Source organism: Misgurnus anguillicaudatus, chromosome 10 (assembly GCF_027580225.2).
Source record: "Misgurnus anguillicaudatus chromosome 10, ASM2758022v2, whole genome shotgun sequence".
NCBI lineage: Eukaryota > Metazoa > Chordata > Actinopteri > Cypriniformes > Cobitidae > Misgurnus > Misgurnus anguillicaudatus.
In genome coordinates this window covers 2311546-2336892 of record NC_073346.2, presented here as the reverse complement: position 1 = coordinate 2336892, position 25347 = coordinate 2311546, and the positions used below count along the sequence as shown (strand labels likewise).

Here is a 25347-nt window from a genome sequence, read left to right as displayed (position 1 = left end):
TTTATCGTTTTGCCGATTTTATCGGCCGATATGAGCATGTCGCAGATATATCTGTATCGGCGTATAAGCCGCAGATATGCGCCGATATGAACGTTTGTTACAGAAAACATTAAATGCATTTGAAAGATGTAAGTACTTGTTTGTCCAGCAGAGTGCGCCATACTGGTAGCTAATGGCGACCCAGATCACTCACTGTAGTGACACCAGCCAATCCCCCACCCCCTTCACTTCAGTCAGTCAGTCTCTCAGTTCAGGTGGCTGCAGTCACGCAGTGTCTTCTTCACAACATTGTTACACCTGGTATTAAGACGCGCTTTGGTCGATTGGATTATAAATGGACAAGAGAGACGCATTCCCGCTTACATTTGGTGTTTTTAATCCGTCTCTTTGTCGACTTGCGAGTTAAAACGCAAGCGGGAGAAATGACGCGAGACGAAGAAATGACACGTTTAAACTACGCGCAGCCGTGCACTTATATAACACTATATGAGATTACTGCTGCTTGTGTTGTTAGTTAACACGCTCATTTCAGAGCAATTGATTCAATAAGCTCGCGCAACTCTACACCCTTGCTAAATAAAAGAGGCGGAGCGAAGACGCTTTATTTTTATAAAAGTCTAAAGTTTGCACGGAACCCTGGGTTTGTGTTATAAAAACGTTGTGCACAAGCACATTAAACATAGCGTACATTAGTATGTGCTCCGTCAAGCATTGTCTTCATAACTGTGAGTGGCTAACTAATTTGTGAAGTACACAGCTTACTGTAAAGCTAATATTAATCAATGACTTCATAAGTTTCTCTTTATAACGTTATTCTCGTCAAAACTGCAAATGATGCAAGTTTTATGTATTTTGTTCTCTTTGTGTTTTAAAGTTATTTATAATAAGTCAAGTTTACTGTTTAGTGCACTGATATCCAACTAATTTTGGATAATAAAGTTTATTGTTAACTTCTTGCCTATAGTACATCTTTGTCACATCAATATAAGTGTTGGATCACCACATTTGTGAGTGATCACCACATTTGTGAGTGATCATTGCATTGCATTGTATTTATTCATAGTATATTATGTTAAAGTATATAGTGTATTCTATGTACAGTACTTTAGTATAATATACTGTAGTATATACTGAACTATAATGTACACATAAAGAATATCGGCCGATATATCGTTATCGGTCTTTTTTTACTCCCTAATATCTGTATCGGCATCGGCCCGAAAAAACGCATATCGGTCGGGCTCTAAAACGAACACCCCAAAACCCAGAAAAAGTTTGTTTTTTATAATATGGGCACTTTAAGCAACAAATAGCCTACAGTGTTTCCGCTATATACATTCTACCGTGGCGGCCCGCCATGCCTAAAACATCCCCGCCACGCCTGCGGTTGTGGATAGAAGGGATACAGCAAACGAAATCTCGCTGGATGACCACTGTTTTATCCTAATCCTTCAACGAAACCCAACTCTAAACACAAAATTTCACACGATTGTAGGATGTATTTGTATCTCATTTAGCCAGAGCCGCTGTGTTCATCCTAATAATCCTACCTCCAAATCTAATCCTTAACTTTTCGGCATTTGCTGTATCCCTTCTAGACAAAACCCACGGCGGCAGCTCGCAAAAAAGCTACAGAAATGTCCGCCCTGCCAGACTGGCTGTCTTAGAAATAAATTCCTTTCTGGATTCGCGTTGTTAACTCATTTATAAATAAATCTCCTAAAGTATCATCATTTCTTCCATGGGTTTAGTTTAATGAACAAATAGATTTAAATCAACAGAGGATGATTAGGCTACGTCTCTGTTTTGAGAAATAATAATAAAATAAATAAGCCTATACGAAATATGTTACACTTAAATAATAATTAAATTGACAAAACGAATAAAAAAGTATTTGAGTTTCTGTTTTTTTTTTGTGACGCACTGACCAAAGCAGCAGAAAGCACGTCATGTTTTTAATGATTTTAAATAAGCACAAAGTTTTCTCCTTATTGTGAGTTTACACAAATAAAAATACATAATTTGAAGTTTCGAATATTGTTTTACTTGTATCTTAATGACTATAAATTTAGGGTAATTTAAGGTGCAAGGTCATCACGCATTTGATGTTCACCGGCGCATATACACGGACGCAGCGCAGGGCTGCGAGAAAAAACATTAAACTTTTGATTTAACATATTAGGAGTTTTTTGGACATTCATTTGGAATCACTGTACTCATATTATCAACTTATCTGGTCATTAGTTATTCAGAATATAGGCTATAAGCGCAGTAGCGCGCTGCTGACCGCTCAGCTGTCAATCAATCTTCTGTGCTTTAGATCGACACTCACAAAGTTTCACATTAAATGATAAGATATTTGTCCAAAAACAAAAGGCTAAATACTGAATACTAATTATATGCGACTGCAAGACATTAATAGTCGAATCTGTTTGTAAGGAAACTTACATTATTCCCGTGGAAGAGAAGAACGTTGGTAATAGAAACTTGAGGCAGACGGTGAGACTGTTTTATCTGTTTCAGACGAAACAGCACGGTCGGGGTACCCGCGGGTGAACCGCGTAATATTTAATGTAACGGGTGTAATAATAGGCTTTTCGCGCGTCATTTGCGTTGTAGATGCAGGTCGGGACTCAATAGACAAGAGTAAAATGCGGGTCTAACATCCAAGACCAAAATTCGACTAGTTTTTAAATGGTCCCGTGCTTTGTGTTTAAGATCTGTCTGAAGACCGTTAAAGGTTTCTATTCAACTGCGCGATTTGCGGTGTGACCGGCTCGGGGTCTTTATGTCAAATGGTCCGGGTGTGAAATAAAATAGCTGCTGATGGATGTTCGGTCAATCACAGCGGTGCGGATTATCAAACAGGTCTGTGCGTGAGTTTGCAACAGCTCTTTAACGCTAAACACGAGCACAACTTGCAATGCACACTACATTAAAACTACAATGAAATATCCGAACTACGTACGTAGTTATGTAACGTTTTTTAAAAAAATACATTTTAGATCAAACATAGAAAAGCAATATGCTATAAATATAAGGAAAAGTAAATGACAGCATGAAAATTATAAAAAATACATGTTAGTTTACTGTAGCCTATATTCTACTTATAAAAAAATAATGTACATTTATAATCATCATGGGCGCCCCCTGCCGCCACAGCTGAAAAAAATCCTAGAGGAAACACTGAGCCTATCTTAACTTTCTATAAGCCTACTGTGTAACTGAGATATTAATTGAATAATTGCATTAAAAGCAGAAAGACTTAGGCTGCGGAAATATATAGTGGGTTAACTTCAATCCACACCACACCCGACGTTCGAGGCAATTGTTTGATTAAACATTGATTGAAATTAAGATACAATTTATACAAAACGAAAATCACTTTAAAGAAAGTCTTTCTACAAAAACAAACCTATGCAGGACTCGCAAAGTCGCTAGCCCGACGTCCCGGGGCTATTGCGAATTCTTGTCGGGCAACCAAAAATTTAACTGCGCCCTGCCGTCGGGCGGAGGAAAAAATATTGTAATGTGTTTGCATTCTCTCAGATTTAGTTAGGTAATTATATTGCATGTAATCCGGCATCGTCTTGTCAGTCATTTACTATCCTCACTAATAAGTGAAACTGTCAGGAAATAAAGTGAAAGCATAATTAAACCCATTTTCCTTTCTTGTTCACGTCTGATATGCGCGCTCCTGGGCTCCGCTCTTCACGTGTAGGCTACCCGCTTGCTCTTGTGCGAACTTAAGTCATTGTAAGAATTAACAGTAATTTCGTTTTCAGAGACTAAGATTGTTTTAGTGTGTAATTTTTCACTTTCTTCATTTAGTAACTTAAGAGAATGATTAAATATTTGAGTGATTTCCGATCGATTTGACACATCTATGTATCTATGTATGAGGAGAATGTTAAAAGCTTCTGATTGTTGTATAGGCGACTAAAATGCAGTGGTAGGATCTGTTAACCTAAAGTGAATTAAATGGTTATTTATTTGTCATTTCGTTTAACCTCAGAGTCTAACATTATTCTAGCAATTCCTTTTCTCTTTCTTTCTTTATTTAGTAAGTTAACTTAAATATGTGAGAATGAAAATATATTTTTAGTGATTTGCATGAAGAGATTGTGATGTTAGAAGCTTCATTTTAAGCATATAGTAGCCAAATTAATTTGTAATAAACACTTTAATAGGCTATTTAAAAAGAATTAGTTTTTTTGTGTTCATTTATATTTCTTGTCACTTTGTGCAGGTTCTTTTTTTGTAGGCTATATGACAGCCCAATAACTTTATTACCAAAAAATGTCACGTAGCATTACGATTTAAAGTATCAATAATGTCAAAAATGTGACGTGCAGTCAAGTTCGGGTGTGTGTGTGTATGCTGTTTAAATGAGTGTTCTCACCAATACGCTTGTGATTCGTGAAGTTTTGACGAATTTTATAGACTTGTTATAGTCTCTTATTCAAAAGTGACACCCATAGATTCAGGCCCACCTCGACTTAATCCATGCCCACCCATATGTCACGTTCTGCATCCACTACTGGTTTGTAGTCTTCCCGCTCAACAAGGATATTGGACTTCCTGCTTTCAATGATGCAAAATGATGATTTTTACATCATTGAAAGAAGGAAGTGCAACACTGAAATCTGTATTTCTCCTGTCTCAGCGGAAACTGAGGAAATGATGCATGACCATTCAAAAACATGACTGGGTATCTAACTATACAAAGCTTAATTCAAATGGGTGAAGTGTCCCTTTAAACTATTCTTTATGACTCGACTCACCTGGTCCACCTCATCCTTCTGCCACTGTTCCTGGATGCGTCCGTGCCACCATTGTTCTACTTTGCGTCGGGTCTCGACCTTGTAGTCTCGCTCCCACACACCCGTTTCACTAAACAGACTACGGACGCTGACCCTGATGAGCTGGGCACCCCACACCTGTCTCAGCGGGCACACACCAACCCTCCAAACAGTGATCGGCATGACTCTAGGACCTTAGAGGGACATAAACTGTTAGGTAGATCTGTAAGATCATTTAAATAAAAACATTTGATCCACACAGTCAAAAACAGAAAAGTCAATACATTCACCATCTCAGTATATATTTTTTCTAAGGTTAAGGAGAGAGATCCATGTCCATTATATTAGCAAAATGTAAGTAATGCATGTAACTATGGCAACATGAGACGGTGTAAGGTGGCAACAAAACAGCAGTCCCCTTGGAAACTAGCGTTATAACACCTACAAAAAATCTAAAATGGTTGCATTAAACATAAAATCTTTATTAACACAATGAATGTAGGAAGATTTGTTAAAATTTAATTGACAAATAAAAAGAAAAGAGTTATTAGTGGTTGTCATTTATCTGCATAAAACAATAACGTAATGAAAGTCACACATTTTATTTTGTTTTACTTTCATCATGAGCCATCTTGGATTTGGCCTGATCTTATTCACTTTTAACTTCTTGCTATATTAGGACATATGAAGAGTTTGGTTTCAAAACAAGATCATTTTTTTCAAATCTCCTTTTTCAAAGCGTTTTTCAAAAATCACGCACCCCACCTTTAAGCCTTCATAACTAAAAAAAATACAGCTAAGAAGCACAATAAAACATAATAAAAACATGATAACATACCAAACTCTTTAAACACACACTTTGATAAAAACAAAGTAAACGAAGTATCCAAATATTTGAGATTTAGTTGACATAATCTTCTATTTTGGTCACCAGCTTTTTCCATGTTTTCCTTTTAAAAATACTACCGCACCAATCATTTGACAATACATCATTAAAAAAATATATTGTTATAATCATATTACTACCCTGTTAAAGTGAACACATCTGTAAGTTAAAGAGACAGTTCACCCAAAAATTAAAATTGTGTCACTATTTCTGCATGTTGTTCTTAACCTGTATGTTTTTATTTTATTTTTGATTAATGACGGAGGCACGCAGTTGATTGTAACCATTGAATCCCATAATATTTATTTTCCTACTATGGAAGTCAATGGTTACAATCAGGTTTGTGCTTACAATCATTTATCAAAATATCTTTTGTGTTAATCAGTAAAAAATAATAAAAATTAACGTGACGATGAGAAAATTATGACAAAATTTACATTTTTGGGTGAACTAAGCCTTTAAAGTGTTAATTTTTTTAAAATGTCACCTCTGTTACTATGATTTAATAATTACAAATTGGGCAGATGTTGTAATCAAAAGCCAAGCAATGCATTCAAGATCTATATTTTATCCGCGCATTCATTGGAACCGAACCCATGACCATGCTTTGAGACCATGCGGGAGTTTTAAAATTATATTAAATTGAACCGATTTGCTAATGAATTCAGACAGTAATTTGTGAACCTGCTTTATTGATTTGCTGACAAAAATTTAATTCAAAAGAACAATCAGTTAACAAATTTGTTATTACTACAGCTTCCCGGCATGTATTACTCTAGTCCAGTGGTTCCCAAACGTTTTCAGCGTGCGGTCCCCCATGTAAACGTTGCATTCCTTCGCGGCCCCCCACAGAAAATTTGTGACAAAAAAATGCTGTTAGGTGTAATTACACAGATTTCATGATAAATAAATAAATGTATTTCATAAAATGTCATAAAACTGGGGCCCCCCTGGCACCATCTCGCGGCCCCCAGTTTGAAAACCACTGCTCTAGTCTACACAATTCTAATTTTAAGTCTATCTTGATATCTTGAATATGTATTACTTAAAACTAGAAAAGGCAACTCAGATATGAAACATCTGCTTATCGGTGACGCACACGAGCCTATTGAAAAACACTGTGTGTATTTCTGCATTAGGGTGAGATGTTAGAGGACAAGTGTTTCTCCAGCACAGAACTCTGACAGCCGCCCACTAGCTCACACAAACTCAAGGTCTGATCTATGTGGAAATGAAGTGAGGGACACAGAAAATAAGACGTGTCATGTTGCTATGGTTACCAAAGCAGCAGATTCATTCTGATCATGGACTTCGGAATAAAAACCAGAGACATCACAATGTTCTAACTAAGTGATAATGAGTGTTTAACGTAAGTTAGACACAAACACGTATGAGTAGGCACAAGTAAGGCCAAATGTATTAAGATGTGGGATGTTGCCTTATATTATTGTTAATAAAAGTATTGCGCAGTATCATATATTAAAACCAAGTATTTCTGGAGAACTATCATAAAGACATCAGGTGTCAAAACGCGGTTATAAAAGAACAGAGGACGAACCGTAGATCACGTTTCAGGTACTTACCAATCGATCACTGACAAATAAATCTGGACCGATAGAAATACAGTGTGATCCTTTCACTGTAATCGATATTATACATATCAGCGCAAAGCTTCTTACTAATGCCACATAAACACTCACACACGCGTATGACAAGTTTCACACCGCTTGCAGGGCGCCGCCATATTGTTCAAATAGTGACAACTTTATTTAAACAGCATGGGTGTCTAAACGTGCTCGTGGAAAATCATGAAGTAGACTGGAAATAAACGAAGAACTGAATACTATAAATGATTCGTAATACTCAAATGTATAAATTATTAATTAAATAAATAATTACATTTACCTAGCCTATTTATTTGGAAATAATGAATAATTGAAAGAATGTATTAAGATAATTAAAATATAAGTCTGAATTGCAGCCTTTTTAATTTTTGCAAGAAAGGAAAAAACTATTATAATATTAGTATTCATATTTCAGATTCTACTTATAGAGCATATACTAGCAATTGTTTTATCCTCGTGGAAGGTTTGCATTTGTTACAAATGAGCTAATCAAATATTTCAAGTCAGTGTTTCGTGTACTCATGTGCCTGGCTGCAGATTGTGCCTTCCTTGCTAATTGTATATTTAAAACATAATCGGAACTGTCTTCATCGATGAAACAGACACTTAAGCAATAAATAAGTAACACAGTATTTTATAGCTGCCAGGCATGAAAATTTATTGTTGGATGTGTTTTGGGTGATTCTCTGAATTGGGTGCCCTTTAAGTCCCCCAAACTTACTTCAAAGATTTTTAATTAAAGGAAATCACAAAATGCATTTTAACTCTGTCAATTAATAGAACCAGGTGCCTTTGCATTATAATGCAACAAAAAATGCTTTTATTTTATTTTAATTTATAGATATGGGTTGCCTAAGTAGTAGACAACAAGCATACTTGCATGTCCTCACTAACCATCATTACATTTTCATTGAATATCAAACACATAAAAACTGCAATTAATGCAAAATAGTCTCTTGAAGAACATGCTGCAAAGAAAGGCAAGTGTCAGAATCTTTTCTTACATTTATTTCATGTTTTTCACTGTCAGATTAAGATTGTCAGGCTCAACATTTCAACTCTGTTGTATTACTAAATGATAGTAAACAACGGTTTAAGAAAAATTAAATAATAGTTTTGCAAAACATTAAACTTTTATGCCTGTTACCTTAGCAACACTTTATCTTCCAATAGCAGTTTTCAGATACAGGATTTAGATTGTCACAGCCGGTTTGCAAGCCACAATGCTGAAAAATAACTTATCAAAAAATACTAATTTTAAGAATGTAAGGAACAGTAGGGGAAAATATAAAACAACTGAAAAAAGCACAGAGAGAGAGACAAAAAAAATCAAGAATATTGGGAAGCCATAACACCAAATTATGTGACCATAGGGTGGCCATTTCCATAACACCAAAAAGGAGGACACTAAGCGGCATTTAGTGAGGCAAGAATAATTGCATAGGACTCTGGTGTACTCACAACTACAATGTACTCGTAATACAATTTTGTCCTTTATATCTATGGTATCATGATACAGTGATTCTGAAAAAGCCTACTCTATTCATTGCCAGACAATTTGATGTTAACCTATGTGTAAAAGAAGAGGTAAAAAATGTTTGTTCAAAGAATTTGTATTGTTTCAAAAAAAGTCTTGCAAAGTGCACAGTGCCTGAAAACACAAAATTTCTGGACTTCTGGAAATAAAATAAATAAAATAATCTGACAGACTGGCACATTAGATGAATGGGCTATATGAAAATGCTGCATTAGAGATCAATTTAGCTTAAGAGGAAACGAGTGTAGCCTATATATATTTGCTTCATTAAATACAATACACAGTAAACTAGCTGCATCAGATTTGTGAACACACATAAGACTACATAGAACACATAAGACTAATGTACTCACCAAATAGTTGATTGTCTATCTGCAATACTTCTGCCCTTTCCTGGCAGCATCCAAGAGTTTTTTGTTTCCAAGAAACTTCTTGTAGCTACTTTTTTTTATTTTGCAATAAATTCATGCTCTTTTGTCCATTCCGGATTAAACGAGGTCTGGCGTTTCGGCATGTTAACGTGATGATATGACGTAGCCAGCACATGGAGGCTTGTTTACGTTTTTAACCAATGATATTTCAGATATTTATTTGACACCGTTTTCAGCCAATCGTTTGTTTGACTAGAGATCTTACGGCATTACGCTCTGCTGCTGCGTGCGACGTCCTAATAAAGTTTTGAGCGGGTTTTATGCTGATTAAGCAGCGCAACCCCAAAAAGGAGGACAAATAAGCGTCCGGCTTGAAGCTGCGCCGGACGCCGGACAGCGTGCTTAAAATCCGGACTGTCCGGCCAAAATCCGGACGAATGGCCACCCTATGTGACCATCAAATTCGTGACTATAGACCAGATCAAGAGATGCAAACAACACTGGTCCAGAAGCACTTCCTGTTTCCGTTTTTTAACACTAGATAAACGTTGGGATAAAATAAACCAACAGAACATATAAACCTGAATTAATTGAAGTTAAACAAACATCTTAAAGATAATAATATATGTAAAATTAAAAAATAACTGTCACAAACGGTGACAGGAAGTGTTTTTGGACCAGCGTTGTTTACATCATTTGAACTGGTCTATAGTAGGCGCTGTTGTAACAACTGTGATTTAACAGCCACTCCAAGGAATGATAGCTATTATTATTGTGAACAAGCTGATTCCTTTTTGTTGACTATGTGGAATGATACAGAACGATCCTATAGCAGCTCTCATGGAAACAACTCACTGATTCAAGCATTTATTTAGATCAAGTCCTATCCAGTTAACAAGTGAGTTAACTCAAAATGATCCAAGAACCGGAAAATCCAAGTGTAAAACTCGTGCAATACATACGCCAAATTCCACTTTGGCGTGCATATGATACGCAAGTCCTTCCTATTCACTTAAACGGGGCATCTTTTTTTGTCGTTTTATTTATTGGTTTCTCAATTTTTTTGCTATTTTTTTACCATTTTCGCTTGGGTTTAGGGTTAGAACAACTTTTTGTTATTTAAAAATGACATCCTAACCCAAACCCCAACTCTAACCCCAACTCCAAGCGACCATGGCTTAAATATGGACAAAACATAGAGAAACCTGTATATTAAATAACCTTATTAAGCAAATCTGAAATCTAACCCTAAACCCAAGCGAAAATGGTTTAAAAAACAGAAAAAAATTGAGAAACCAATAAATAAAACGACAAAAAAAGATGCCCCGTTTAAGTGAATGGGAAGGACTTGCGTATCATATGCACGCCAAAGTGGAATTTGGCGTATGTATTGCACGAGTTTTACACTTCGTGCTATTTATACGCAACCTCAGGAGACTGGGTAGGAAAATCCCTGAAGCTGGAGTGTGCATCCAAATCGTGTAATTAGTAATGCCAAATTTTAGTCTTAAATCCTAAAACAAAGTTTCATATGTATTAAAACCTATAATAAATGTGTTTTGGAATAAATCTTGATGAGTTTGATTGACCAATGTGTTAGGCAGTTATCTAGGCAAGTTATCTAGGCTGTCTCAGCTTGTCCTGCAGAAAAAAAAACATAGAAACCACCAGAAATTGTTATGGTTTCTATTAAATTCTGAACCATTAGCTTTTAAAACCACTACAAAATTCATTTTTGTTGTGTGCTTTGGCCATTATTTCAGTAGGATTTAATGGCCCCACCAATAGAACACAAAACATAGTAGAGACCCACGAAGACCACTAGTTTCCAAACAATCCCCATTAAAACAATAAATCTAATAGAATTTATGTGATTTCTATTGGCTTTATTAGCATAGTGATGTTTTCTAGTTGTACTTTTTCAGTACTAGTGTTAGGAAAAACAGCCTTTTGGCCAGCTGGAATGTTCAAGCTACAGTCTATAAAACATCACTTTAATAAACTATCACTGACCCAGGAGAGAAGTCTTTGCAAGTACCTAAAAGGTACTTTAAAATGTACATATTTGTACCTTGTATACAAAAGTGTACCAAAAAAAACTGATCGCATTGGTTTGGTATAAGGAAAATGTTGAGAATAATTGTAGGTAGACAAAAACAGTGCTAAGGAAGGATTAATTCCTCGATTCTAATGTCTTTTTGCAGAGCCTCAGGCATATCTTGAACATCGTTTATCAGAGTGAAAATCATACAAATTGTCAGGGACCAACAGGAGATGGCAATGAGCGACCGGAACAGGGAAATGGGAATTCGGCATAATTATAACCAGTAACCACTCACTGCTATAACTGCATAACAGTTTTGCATAGTAAACTAGCTTTCAACTCCTTCGCCATTATATGGGTTGTTTCCAAAATTTCTGATGCGAAAAAATGGCAGCTGAAGAGAGTAACCTATATATGTTCGGCTGCAAGAGGTTCTAAGCACAAAAAATGATGCAGATAAACACCAATGTTTATGGGTGAAGTAGCAAACATGACCATAAACAACACAGTAAGTGTGCATCAAAATCTAAATTGCGGCTGGTTTGGCCACAGTAATAGATTAGATTAGATTCAACTTTATTGTCTTTATTAAACAAGTACAAGGCAGCGAAATACAGTTTAGGTCTAACCAGAAGTACAATAAATGCAGGAAAATACCAAAGATGCTTTAGTGTGTGACAGCATGGTATTTCATATCACAAATATCACTGTACCACTTGTGAGGTTGCTCTTATGCACATGTAACGTATTATAAAAAAGCTTTGTTTGTTGATTGTTGGACCTTTATTATTTATTCAACATTTGGAGTACATTAAAACAGTCTAACACCGTGGTTAGACACAGATGTTACACACAATCAAGACAGAAGAAAGCAATCTTTAACAAAGCAATAGTGTCACATATTACTAAAATGTTTTACTCACATAAGATAATTGCGCCATTCCTGTCCGGATCCTATATTGATGGAAAAGCATTGCTTTTTAATCACAGTCTTTCTGCAAATTCAACAATCAACAAATGCTTAAGGTTCTACCCAAGTAAGCTGGAACTTACTTAGTAGGATGCTGTGGTAAATGATTATCATCAGCGTAACAGTGATACCTCAATCCAGTGTAACAGTGACTTATAATAATCTGACCAGAAGGTAAAAGATAAATACTCAATAATAAAGGGCCTAAAACAGACCCTTGAGGAACTCCATCGCAAAGCTTAGCTTTCTGAACAACAAATTGAGAACAATTTACCAGATATGATCTGGAGCAGTTTAGTACAGTATCTTAAAGATGACTACTGCAGCATTTTAAGTAAAAAGTACTAAACACTACTGTACATTAAGCTTCAATGACACAACAGGCTACAAAATCAACTGTAACAAGAAGATCATTCATCACTTGAACAAGAGTCTTTGTTCTGTGTCCTGATCTAAACCCTGACTAGAAAGGTTAATTAATTTACTTAAAGGTGCAGTGTGTAATTTTTAGAATGATCTCTTAACAGAAACGCAATATAATATACAAAACTATATTATCAGTGGTGTCTAAAGACCTTTCATAATGAACCGTTTTGTTTTTATTTCCTTAGAATGAGTTGTTTTTATCTACATACACAGAGGGTCCCCTCACATGGAAGTCGCCATTTTGTGCCGCCATGTTTCTACAACAGTCCTTAATGGACAAACTTTTTTTACTAAGTTGTCTCCGACAATGACACGTTTGTCCTGTGGCGGCTACCGTAGCTTCTCTATGTGTTTCGGTGAACGGTGGACTGAGCATTGATTGCAATTTGCGACTTTACCACTAGATGCCGCTAAAATTGACACACTGCACCTTTAATACAAATATTATTTATAATATTAAAACAGTGACAATGATCCATTTTTCTGCAAAATACACACTTTTATTTAACTAAGGCTTTGAATGTTCCTTTTAAAATATCAAGTTGTTATAGTCTGGTAATTAATTCATTTAACTGAAAATAAGGGACACATTTGGGGGCTGCATTTAAAGAAGCCTTTGGACTGCCGCGGTGAAATGACTGACCTTCAGATGCAGCATTTTAATTGGGATGCAATCCCAGTTTTTTTCCTGATATAGCCACCTCATGTCATTAAAGTGTCATAAAACAACCCTGGTTCAGCAGTGCTTATTCACACCTCCGATTTTAAACATTTGCGAAAAGGGGTGTTGTTATCTGGGGGGTAAGGTGGGGGGGGGGGGGGTAGAGTGGGACAAAAAGATGGTGATCGCATAAAAGTGGAGTTCTATTAAATGAATAAATACTGCTAATTTGCACACCGAATGTAAACAGTGTTGAGATGCCAAGATCAGCAGCTACAGCGATACTGAGATAAGAAGAACTGATTTGTCCCCACCAGAATCCTCTGATTCACAATGTGATCAGAATTACAGAGGCAACGATAGCCTATTATTTAGACTGATATCTGCCGATATCAATCCTGATACCGATAGTTTGGTGGTTATTTTAACTTGCATTAATCAAATTCTGAAAAAATTAACATTTCTAAATGTTATTCATTCATATAATTACCATTAATATTTAAACTAGTGATGTTTCTTTACATTTTCTATACACAGAGCTAAAATTTAATGTATTTTCCTGTTCTCTTTTAGTTGACAGGATATACAGGCCATGACTTTTGGCAGTTTTTAAACTATTGTCCGATAGTGTGAAAAATAGCTTTTATCGACCATTATTGATTATTGGACGATATATTGGTGCATCTCTTATCAGAATGATGACAGTACATGTACACTGCCTTATTATCAGTTTGAACCGTTGGACCCTCACGTGCATACAGGAGAATGTGAACATGAACCAGATGAAGCACATATAGAAGTCTCACACTGGTAGCATTTTTAAAGTAGTAATTTAACTATTTAAAGTTTATCTTGCATATAAATACCGACTTATTGACTGTACTGTGAACACTTATAAGCCTAAACAGTGTTTTAATACAAACCAACCTCTATGGCATCTCTTCAAAAGAAGACAATCTGTGAACCCAGATTCCACTAGTCCCCCAATTCACAAAACTGTCTGGTAAAATAATGTTACTTTATTTAAGACATATTTTCCATGTGTGTTTGAAGTCCACCACAAACCAGCAACATACACCATAAACTTCAGCTTTGGTTGCATCACGGCAAAACAAAGCAATGCTTTGTGTGGTTTTACGGAACAATGCACAAACACGAGACACTTTGTAATATACACTCTAAAAATGGCTGTGTTATTTTTGACCCATAATGGGTAAATATTGGACAGAACACGTGCTGGGTTAAAAATTGACCAAATGCTGGGTTATTTTAACCCAACTGTTGGGTCATTATACCCCATGGTTGCATAACAACAACCCAACATTTGATCATTTTTGACCCAGCATGTGTTCTGTCCAATATTTACCCATTATGGATAAAAAATAACCCAGACATTTTTAGAGTGTATTTTGAAGCAGTTATTTTTGTTTTAAGTGATGTGCAACCATGTATATCTGTTAACATCTCTAATGTGTTGTTGACCTTCATAACCTTTAAGTCCCCTGTGCTCTGCTGGGCCCCGTGGTATACTCTGTATGGTGCTCTGTATGACCTTTGTGTCCTGCTCCTCTCTCCCATGATCTTAAATAGCAGCTGCTGGTTAAGGGGATGGTCTGTTATTATACCAGTTTGTTCATAATTTCTGTACATGACACTTTCTGTCATGTTTTATTTAGTTTGTAGACATTTTGTTTACTAGTTTTTGTTAATTGGTTTTGCTACACTTGGATGTTGCCTGTGCCCTATATAGTGTTCTATTGCACCCACATATATGACATATAGCATTTTCACAATGCACATTGTTTCAAAATAATCGCACAGAAAAATGTTACAATATTAATCTGTTAAATTCCTAGATGTATATTATTAAAATAGGAATGAAAATGAAGGAAAAATGAAACATTTCCACTAATTTATAAAACACATCTATTTGCTGGTTATATAGTGTTTGCTCTACAGAGATTGTTCTGTGTAATTGTGTGATCTTTAATCAGTGTTTTTGATGTTTCCTGTCACTGGTCTTGTGGTTTATCATGCTGACAGCTCCATCACTCTTCTGTGAACACAGCACATCACTGTCCTCTCTCCTCTTTCCTCTTCCTGTGTCTCATTAATGAATATTACTAATTAGCGTCATCATTTGGCTGCCTCGAGGAGGTGGAAAAGAGATGGTATACACAAAGGAGCCCCAGGGTTTCTGTGCTGTACCTGATATAGGTTTTTTCTGTTTATTTTTTTTAACAGAGCCTTTTCACGAAAAAGCTGCATCCGGCAGCGAAGACGAGACAGGGGACGCTGCATCCGGCAGCGAAGACAAGACAGGGGATGCTGCAGCGGGCTGGGAAGCCGAGACAGGGGGCGCTGCAGCAGGCTGTGGCAGAGGCTGCGCCGGCTGTGGCAGAAGCTACACTGGCTGTGGCTGAGGCTGCGCCGGCTGTGGCAACAACCCCCTCCTCTTCTTCTTCCTCCTCGGCCGAGGCGCAGAAGCCGTGGCAGGAAAGGACTGTAGTAGGTGCAGCAAATTCCGGCGATGACCCCTCGGACGGTGAATCCCACAAAACCCTCCTCTCCCGTTTTCCACGAAGGGAGACAGGTGGAGTGAGACTTTCTGGGGTAGGAGAGGAGGGTCTTGAATCGCTACATAATATCCTACATAATAGGGAAAAGCGGGATAGAATGAGAAGCTCTGGTAGCGGCCGCCATCTGGCGATTAGGAGCACGAACAGACATGGCGGCTCCTCTAGAGGAGGGTGTCCTGCGGATCGCCAACCTGGATCCTCGAAAACTGTCAGAGTCTTTGGTAAGGTTCATGTGTCTGCTGGGTTCAAAGGGCCTGTTCATTCTGTCACGAAACGTTTTGACAGAACCCAAGTGCAGACACAGTAGTACAAAAATAGGGAATTTATTTAGACAAAAACCACAAAATAATCATTTCAGTTCTCTTCGCGAACTTCTGAGGCTGCCATCTTTAAGGTCCCATGCTTATAAGGTCGCAGCCCTTGATTTGGGACACAGCTATGGTCTAGTAAAACCAATACTCAGACCACGTGATCCCACACAGAACATGGGCATGTCATGATCCTGCCACAAGACTAGATTAAAAACAGGATAAGCTGGCAGAACCACGAGAGAAACAATGTTGTAAGACAAATCTCGGATGCATTATGTGTACTTTCTGTAGTCTCTGTGTGAAGTGCTTTAGTAAGTGTTTAACCTGATGGTGACAAAGGTCATCTGTTTTCTGTGCTGACAAATAAATGGGACATTTTCCACAATTTGCCATTCGTGGCATAAAGAAAACATAAGACTTTGAATCATTGACCCTTCCAGATCCTAATCAGGGTAGAGAAAAGCATTTGACATCCCATATCGCTTATTTACAGTCAGGTATAGGCCCATAGTAGGTGTGGTAATAAAGAGGGTGTTCATCAGACAGCCAGACGAGAAGCCACTAAATGTCTTTTTTAAGCTTTAAAAAAAATACAGGAAATACATTGAATCTTTCATAAATTATCCTTTGACACAAGAAGCTTTTATCTCAGTCCCATTAGCATTTTTGGCACTGAAGCAATTTACATTTTTATAGCATAATTAATGAACAAAAAAGTCATTTACATTTATCCTCTGTTCACTGCTACACTGTGTGGAGCATATTTTATTTCAGGGGCCAGTATTTGGAAATTTCGATGGTGTGTGTATGAAGGAAATGAAATGGCAAGGTGAGAGTATAAATAATCAGTCCTGCTTTAAAAACCAACACGTAGAGGCGTACATGAGTTTCTCATTCAGGTGCAAATGTAAGGCTAATGTAATGTGTGTATTCCACATCAAACAGTAGGCAGTGCTCGAACACTAATTAAGTCATTTAAACAACATTAAAGAACATGCATTCATGTTTTATATACATTTATTGTGGTTATCTGGCCCGTCGTGACATTTCAAACTAGCTGAAACTGGTAAAGAGCCTCATTTGGGTGCTGCAAGTCATCCTGACACATGCCGTTTAATACTTACTAATAAATTTAATATAAATAAGCGTAACGTTTGTTTTCTATATGAAATTTTATTTACAAATGATTAAAACAAATGCATGTTTGTCTTCACAATATTTGATTTTTACATTATTTTAATCTTTGACATGGCCTAAATAAGTCAATATTAATCATGAAGTTATATTTTCACAGAATGTTCTTTACATTGTGTAGGATGTTTTTATGTAAATCACAAAAAAAAGACTTTAGCTGGGTTTCACAGGCAGGGTCACATTTACTCATGTGGCAAGTAGTGTGTAATAAGCGGAGTAATGAACATCCATTATTGCAAATAAATCCTTGGCTTTTTGTGTCAGTGTTCAGATCACCCTGTCAGGATTTATTCTGTGAAAATATAACTAGCATGCTGTACATAAACCCTTACATATAATCTTCAGAAAAGTCCTTAAACATTCCATTACATATAGTGTGTCTATCTAAAAACTATGCAAACATGCTTTATTTCAGTTCTTAATATGAACATGTTGTTCAGCAAATTGTAAAGCAGTTCAATGGTAGCACTTTATTTTACAGTACGTGTACTTACCTTGTACATATATGGTAAATAGGTTGTACTTACAGACAAATGTGTGGTACTTACTTTTGAGAATCTACAATGGTAATTAAATGGTATCATTACTGTACTTACCAGGGGTACATACTTGGTAGTTATTATGTAACTACTGGGTTATACCAGATACATACTCACAGTGTAGGTATACTGTAACTAACAAGAAACACTACTGTACTTACAAATGAATTTACAATATATTATTTAGTAGTAGTACTTACAGGCAAGCGTGGGTTAATGACAGGTACTTATAGTGTACATATATTATAACAAATAACAAACATTACTTAGTACTCAATGTCTTTGTCCTTTATTGTACACTTTAACCCAGGAGTGGGGAACCCTGGGTCCTTGAGGGCCACGGTCCTGCAGAGTTTAGTTCCAACCCTAACCAAACACACCTGAATTTCATTTCCAAGTAATCCTGAAGACTTGAATTAGATTTCTCAGGTGTGTTTAATTAGGGTTGGAACTAAACTCTGCAGGACAGTGACCCTCCAGGACCAGGGTTCCCCACCCTTGCTTTAAACCCAACAATGCGTCTTATTTTATCTGACTAGTTAATATAACTCACAGTGGCATATGAAAACTATACAGTACTATATATTAGGTGGTATATATTTTACTGTCCTGTTTCCATGCAGTTACTGTGGACGTAATAGTGAATGTACCAGTAGTTAATGCGTACAGTATTCAATGCTTGGATTTAAAAGTTACAATAAAGGACAAAGATACTGAGTACAAAAAATGGCACATCATTAATGTTTGTTATTAGTTATCATATACGTACACTAAAAGTGCCTACCATTAACGCACACTTACCATGTACAGTATATAGGCTACAATTTGTAAGTTAAGTAGTGTTTCTCGTTAATTACAGTATACATACACTATTACATACACTATATGTGCTGGTCACTAGCATACACTGGCCTGTATGTACTATGCACTTACCATATACATACAATTTGTAAGTACAGTAGTGTTTGTTATTAATTATTATATATGTACACTATTAGTATACCTGGCATTAACCCATACTTGCTTGTAAGTACTAAATACTTAAATTGTACATTCATTTGTGAGTACTTTGTGAGTTGAGTTTTGTCTTGCTCCAGGCAGGCGTCAGGTGTGAGACAAACATTTTTAAATAAGGCACAGACTTAAAATGATGTGAAGCTCTATTACCGAGCAAGCAAAAACCTAGACGTTGAAATTACGGCTAACTATAGACCCAATACAGTCCAGCTATGAATAACCCACTTCTACTCTAAATAATCTTGAATTTGTTTACATACCATTTTTTCCAAAATAACTTGAAGATGTTTGATATTCCAACATGTAAGCAAAGTCAACAGGTGTTCAAGGTGTTTGCTTTCATTTTTTATAAATGTATATGTATTGTCTATTCTTGGGCTATTGTAGACGTCTATTAGACTTTCACTGACAGACCAAATTTAGCCTTGTTTTATCCTAAATTGATTGCTGGGTATATCTTCCCTGAGATCAGGCTTTTTCTCATGCAGCATTTTTTATAATGTTAAGAAACTTTTTCCGATTACAGTTCATAAGCTACCGTAGAAAAATATTCAACAACAAAATTTGTAGGGTTGGAATTATATTTATCCACTGGGAATTGATTTGATCCAGACAAGTGGGTGTTAAATAACAGAATGTAGCCAGGTGGTTGACAGGAATGAATCTGTGTGTGGAAGATACTGCCAAGACTGTTGTGCTTTGGATGGACACTTCATTCTATTACATGAAATGTATGTTTATTAAAAGTAAAAAACTGCAACACAATCAGCAACATGATCTCATTACTCTATTCAGGTAATCTAACTGATTACTTTTGAACACATGATCAAATTCTTTATTTATTTGGTTTAACAAATGTACTTAAAGGGTCATGAAAGATATGTATAACCAATATCAACATGCTAGTCATAAAAGTTAACAGGTCTCATTCACAAACGCTTAAATACAACATTTTTACTGGATTCACAGAAGATCTATATGAACAGTAAGTTTACTTCTTGTATTGAGTAATTTGCATAAACACGCCCTGTCTCTCTCTTGCTCACTCTCTGAAGATGCACTTCACATGAGATGCACAGCAAACTCTTTGAGTAGACGTATGCAATTCTCAGCAACAGTTAAAAGACAGTAAACATCCTTTATTTAAGCCTAAATAGATTTTGTATGGGACTCTTTCATCACAAGCCAAACAGCTCTGAATTCTGCCCTAAAGTGTTTTGATTTCTTTTATAAAAATGCATCAAAAAAGATAAGATTCAACAAAGTTTTGGGTATCTATTCGTGTCATTGCCTCTTAACATTACATCATTAAAGTATGTTCAGGGAACCAACCCAATTTGTGCTCAATTATCTTCTTAAAAGGCAACATAATGCTTTCAAAGAGCACCCGTGGCTGTGGTTACAGTGATCGTCCTTCATACCCATTCTTCTGAACAGATCATGTAATGAGTCGAAAAGCAGAACTCTGTGAAACTGCCTCAGATAGACAGTCACACCGAGGACGCACAGAAGCTGTGACGCGCCACCGTGCGCTCGGTCACTTCGTTCTTTCTCCGTCTAGAGGAAGCTCGCGTTCCGAAAATCGCACAGGATAGAAGAACAGACGAAGTGTTTAAACGATCGACTAAATTACGTCGAAATGTTCAGTAAGGACTGCGCGATATAAATCCCGAAAGTAGCAGATTACAAAGACGGTGTGAGATGACCACGAGACTGGAGGAACCGTGCGCTCTGTCATGCTGAGCATCTCCCTCACACTCCTGCTGGCCCTAACCGCTCCCGCCGTGCGCTGCTCCCACAGCTGGAGCGACGAAGATCTGCTGCTTCCACCCATCAACTCCTCCAACACATTCCTACCTAGCCTGGAGGTGGACGTTGGCTACTCGAAGAGATCCGTGGAGGAGCCCGATGCGTCCACGCAGTGCAACGTGAGCGTGGAGAGACTTCCCACCAAACTCGTGGCGCGCTGGGACAGCAACTTCGGTTTCCAGTGCGACGTGCTCATTTACACGACTAACAATCATGGCAAAGCGTTCTTCTCCGCCGCCTATAACCGGGCGATCTCCCCGGTGTACATCGAACATCTGGGCGTCACGGGTGGCCAGCAGGAGTTCAGACTGTGCGTCGGCTGCGGTTTGTCCAGATACAGGAGATTCAGGCGAGGCAGGTCAGATGGGCATCAGATGGGCGACTCCGTCCATTTCTGCTGTCTGGATTTCGCTCTGGATGAGCTGAAGGGGGACAGGAGCTGGAGGCTGAACCGCAAACCCATCGAGTCGACTTTGGTGGCTTGTTTCATGACTTTAGTAATAATAATATGGAGCGTCGCCGCCCTCATATGGCCGGTTCCCATTATTGCTGGATTTCTTCCGAATGGAATGGAGCAGAGAAGGCCGAGGTAATAGAACAGAGAAGAATAAAATCTTAATTTATAAGAATCCAGTTCAACCTTCTTAAATCATTAATATATTTATTAGGCATGTAGGATTTAATACAATATGTTTGCTTAGTACAATTATTGTGTTTAAATGTATTTATACATTTCCTGGATGGATTGAGATTTTTATTAGATTATTTGGAATTTGTTTTTTTAAACATGGCCTGTAGCTTTAAACTAAAATGTAGTATTCCAAATGTTTGTAACGTTTTTATCTTGAGATTTCAGACTCGTTTCTAGCGTTTCTAGCATTTCAATTAAAAGTGGAGTCTCAGGAACAAAAAGCTCTTAAGACATTTTGACTAGTAGTTTATATATTGTTAAGAAAACAGATGCAACAATGTTTCTGGAATTGTCAATCGATTCTTAAATATTTTAGAGCATTGTGTTTGTATTTGTTTGTATGTTTGAGTTAATACTTATAAAAAGTACTGGGACATTTATTTAATGTTCAAAACATCTAGGTTAAACTAAAGAACAAGCTGATATTAAATCTATTTATAAAATAGTGTGAACAAATTAACTTTGTAAGGTTTTTACGTCCAAGATACGTAATTGTAATTTATAGTATCTTAATAAATTAACTGAATCTTTTTGGAGTCTGTAACTTGTCTCAATTGAGTAAGATATTGTATTCATCTTTACTAAGTTAAATGTATCACATTACTGAGTATGCATTGTAAAAAATGTCAGCCTCAAATGGCCACTCAGACGGGCAGCATTTGACCAAAACACTGAGGTATTACATGATCCATACTGTAGCCTACTCTACTACAAACTAATTGCACATATATTTACTTTTGGTTTATTCCTGTATTTTGCAGACTAACATTTGAAATGGGTTAAACTCATGATTGTGAACAGTAAAATGTCTATTAGGACAAATACTGCAAAGGTTTTTTGTTTGTTTGTAGAAAGTGCATGTGATGTCACAGTAGTCTAAGAGAGAAGAGCTGTGTCCATACTGTAATTGGCTTCTATATCTTCATTTACTGTAGGTCTTGAGGAAAAAATGAAGCCACATTTGTGCTTTGTGACTCATTTTCATGTTGATTGTGATGTTTGTTTCCAATCAATGTCCTTACGGAACCATGATTTGATTTTTTTTTTATTTTGTTTAGATTCTATGATGCCATATATCTGCACAAGATATCCATAAACTAATAAAAATAAACACACAACATTAAAGATTCAGCAGTATATTATAATAGCAATTAGCGGTGGACATACCTTTTTATCCATGTGTGCACTAAACTCATGTCATGTGTTTTCATATGACCATAAAACCCAGATCTGTTTAAAATTCTAGTAGTGTCTGTCAAACCCTCCTAATCAACTTGTGGTGATGTAGATGTTGTTTTTTAAAGGCCCACGACTCAACAAATATCTGCAATTCTTAAGCTTTGGTCCTTGAAGGTTTCTTGATAGGTCCAAGGCCCCGTACACACATCAAAGTTTCGAGAGTGACAACGGCATTTAAATGTGTGAGTGAAACCCCTAAATGATTGTTCAATGTCTGTACAACTCACAAAGAGGTACCCATAGCAATGTCCTGCTGTCTCACTTGGTTACTATTTACTGAATATTACAGCGTTATGTTCAGCAATTTTAATAAACCTCAGCCGCACCTGTACATTTCTGAAAATTATGTGTACAGAACAGGATTAAGCTATAAAAGGTGAAGTAACAACTGAATTTAGCTGTAGTGTGTACGAGACCTAACTGTTCATGCACAACACCAGCGACTTCACAGAGACAGTACAAGGCTGGATGATTTTTTCCACATGTAAGAATTTATTTGTAATGCCAACAACATAATACTTAAAAAATATTGTTTGCCAAGCCATGTTATTTTTTTATTTGAGTAACAGGAGGAGAAGTCACACAATACCAGGTGTTTTAAAACTTCTTGTAAACTTAATTTTTTTGTTCTCTGGTTCTTTTTAGTGTACTTTGACTTTGTTAGCTGCGATGTCCGTGGTACTGAACTGAAGTGCATCAGGCGTTAGCAGATCACCTGCAGGACTCGGAGGATCAGCTCTTATTTGTGACCCTGAACTAATTTGCGCTGCTCTTGGTAGATTGCGTTGGTCATTATGGAAATCAGCTGTTGCGCCTGTGTTATTTATTTTGCACCTTTTTAGTAAATAAATCGCAAAACTTCTATTGAAATCCTAAATAAGATAAATAACATATCCAGTTGATTGAAACATCTTAATTATTGCTGTTAACTATTACTTAGGGAAATGGGAATTTTCAATGTTTCTTACAGCCACTGTTTATTTTGTGATGCTCAACAATCTTTTGCTTATACCACGTATACCCTTCACTACTGTATATATTTGACTATATTATACTCCTGTGAAACAGAAAGTCATGGCTGGACAATTTCATTTCCTAGGCCCCCTGCTGTGCAAAGAAATGCTTATATGAATAGGAATATACTTCAAAGAGAACATTTACATGCACTGTACACCTCTTGGTGCATTATGGGATAAAATGGTTATACAGACATTTTGACCTGTGGTATGGCGATACCACAAAATAAAAACTGGCAGGAGGTGGGGGGATAGTTTATAGGTCTCCTGAACAAAGTCTTTGTCTGACTTAGCTCTTGCTTGAATCAGAGACCTTTTTGCTGTGAGGAAACAATGATGCGCGCTCACCCACTGTGTTGCCCTTTACACTGAGCACACACTTCTCAATCATGGTAACAATGAACAAACATAATTTTTTCAAAATAACTCTAAATACAACATATAACTAACATTAACAACATATCAACATAAATAAACCCAGCAAACATTAAAACAGTCATCTTTTTTAGTAATATTAACCAAAGAAGTGAACATGTCGCAATGCATGCTGGGAACTATTCAGACCATTGTTTTTTTTAAATTGCTTGTTCAGATTACTCAATTTGGCAAGTTGGGTAAACAAATTGGACAAAAACTTAAAACTCCAGTCAACAAATGATATTTGTTACAAGGATGATTATGCTTATTTCATTCAGTGAACACAAATTAATGAATTGATGCCATTCAACAAGAAAAACTTTGTTTTTTGTTAAAAGAACATTTTGAAGTTGGATTTTTTACAAGGCATGTGCTTCACAAAATGGCTACGACAGATGTCATAATTTTTGACTGGAAAGGCATCATGGGAAATCACGTGGCTCTATAGTTACTTAAAATGTTATGCTAGATTTACTTAATTTTGATGCAATTGTTATAGTAGTTAGCATTACTTATGTTTTTTTTGGATACATTTAAGTTCACCTGGTAACTTACATTTTTGTGTTACACATACTAAATATGTTAAGTAGAGGTTGAAAAGTTATAAATACTAAGTTTTTTGTGTTTAATCCAATTACTTTCATAAGTTATGGTTGTTCAGCCAACAAATCGTTTTTTAGAGTACACTCCCACAGTCCAAAACATGCAGGTTAGCTGAATTGGATATACTAAATTGCTCCAACTTCACTCTAAAATATGTGTTGGATTTACTTAAAATATATATGCACCATTTTTGCATCACACTTTTTAAGTAATCCCAACTTGGAATAATTTTACTTAAAATAAACAAGAAAAAATGTATTATATGAACTTAAATATTTGAGTTCATCAACATTCTTTACTTAAAAATGTAAGTACATAAAACACAGGGTTTCTTGTTAATTTTAAGTAAAACTATCAAAGTTGGGAATACTTAAAAAGTGTGGTGCAAAAATGGTGCATATATATTTTAAGTAAATCCAACACATAATTTTTTAGAGTGTAGATGACGTAGATTAGTTTAAAATAAATAATACAAAAAAAAAAACATTAACATTGTTTGTGTCTTTATTGAGTATTTGAGTCACACGAATTATTGACAAAAAAATGTCCTTGAGTTAAAGAAAAATTCAGTTAATGCATATTTAAGATAAGAAAAAATCTAAAATGAAAC

General features: G+C 36.4%; 2 protein-coding genes across 2 annotated transcripts in view; one reads left to right on the top strand and one right to left on the bottom strand.

Moving 5' to 3' along the window:
* Window positions 1–7447, bottom strand: part of lars2 (leucyl-tRNA synthetase 2, mitochondrial) — an 86810-nt gene extending 79363 nt beyond the window's left edge. The window contains exons 1-2 of the mRNA XM_055209917.2: window positions 7272–7447; window positions 4785–4996 (exon numbers count right to left, since the gene is read on the bottom strand). Of these exons, the coding sequence (XP_055065892.2) occupies window positions 4785–4985 (201 nt within the window). The 5' untranslated portion in view covers window positions 4986–4996; window positions 7272–7447. The remainder of the gene's footprint in view (window positions 1–4784; window positions 4997–7271) is intronic.
* Window positions 7448–20061: 12614 nt separating this feature from the next.
* On the top strand, window positions 20062–22603 carry LOC129449151 (transmembrane protein 158). The gene has a single exon (XM_055211928.2). It carries the CDS (start codon window positions 20699–20701, stop codon window positions 21362–21364), a length of 666 nt encoding a protein of 221 aa, XP_055067903.1. The 5' UTR covers window positions 20062–20698; the 3' UTR covers window positions 21365–22603.
* Window positions 22604–25347: the final 2744 nt, after the last annotated feature.

Bases quoted from the DNA above. Each gene is read 5' to 3' on its own strand.
- LOC129449151 (XM_055211928.2), top strand. From the start codon at position 20,699: ATGCTGAGCATCTCCCTCACACTCCTGCTGGCCCTAACCGCTCCCGCC.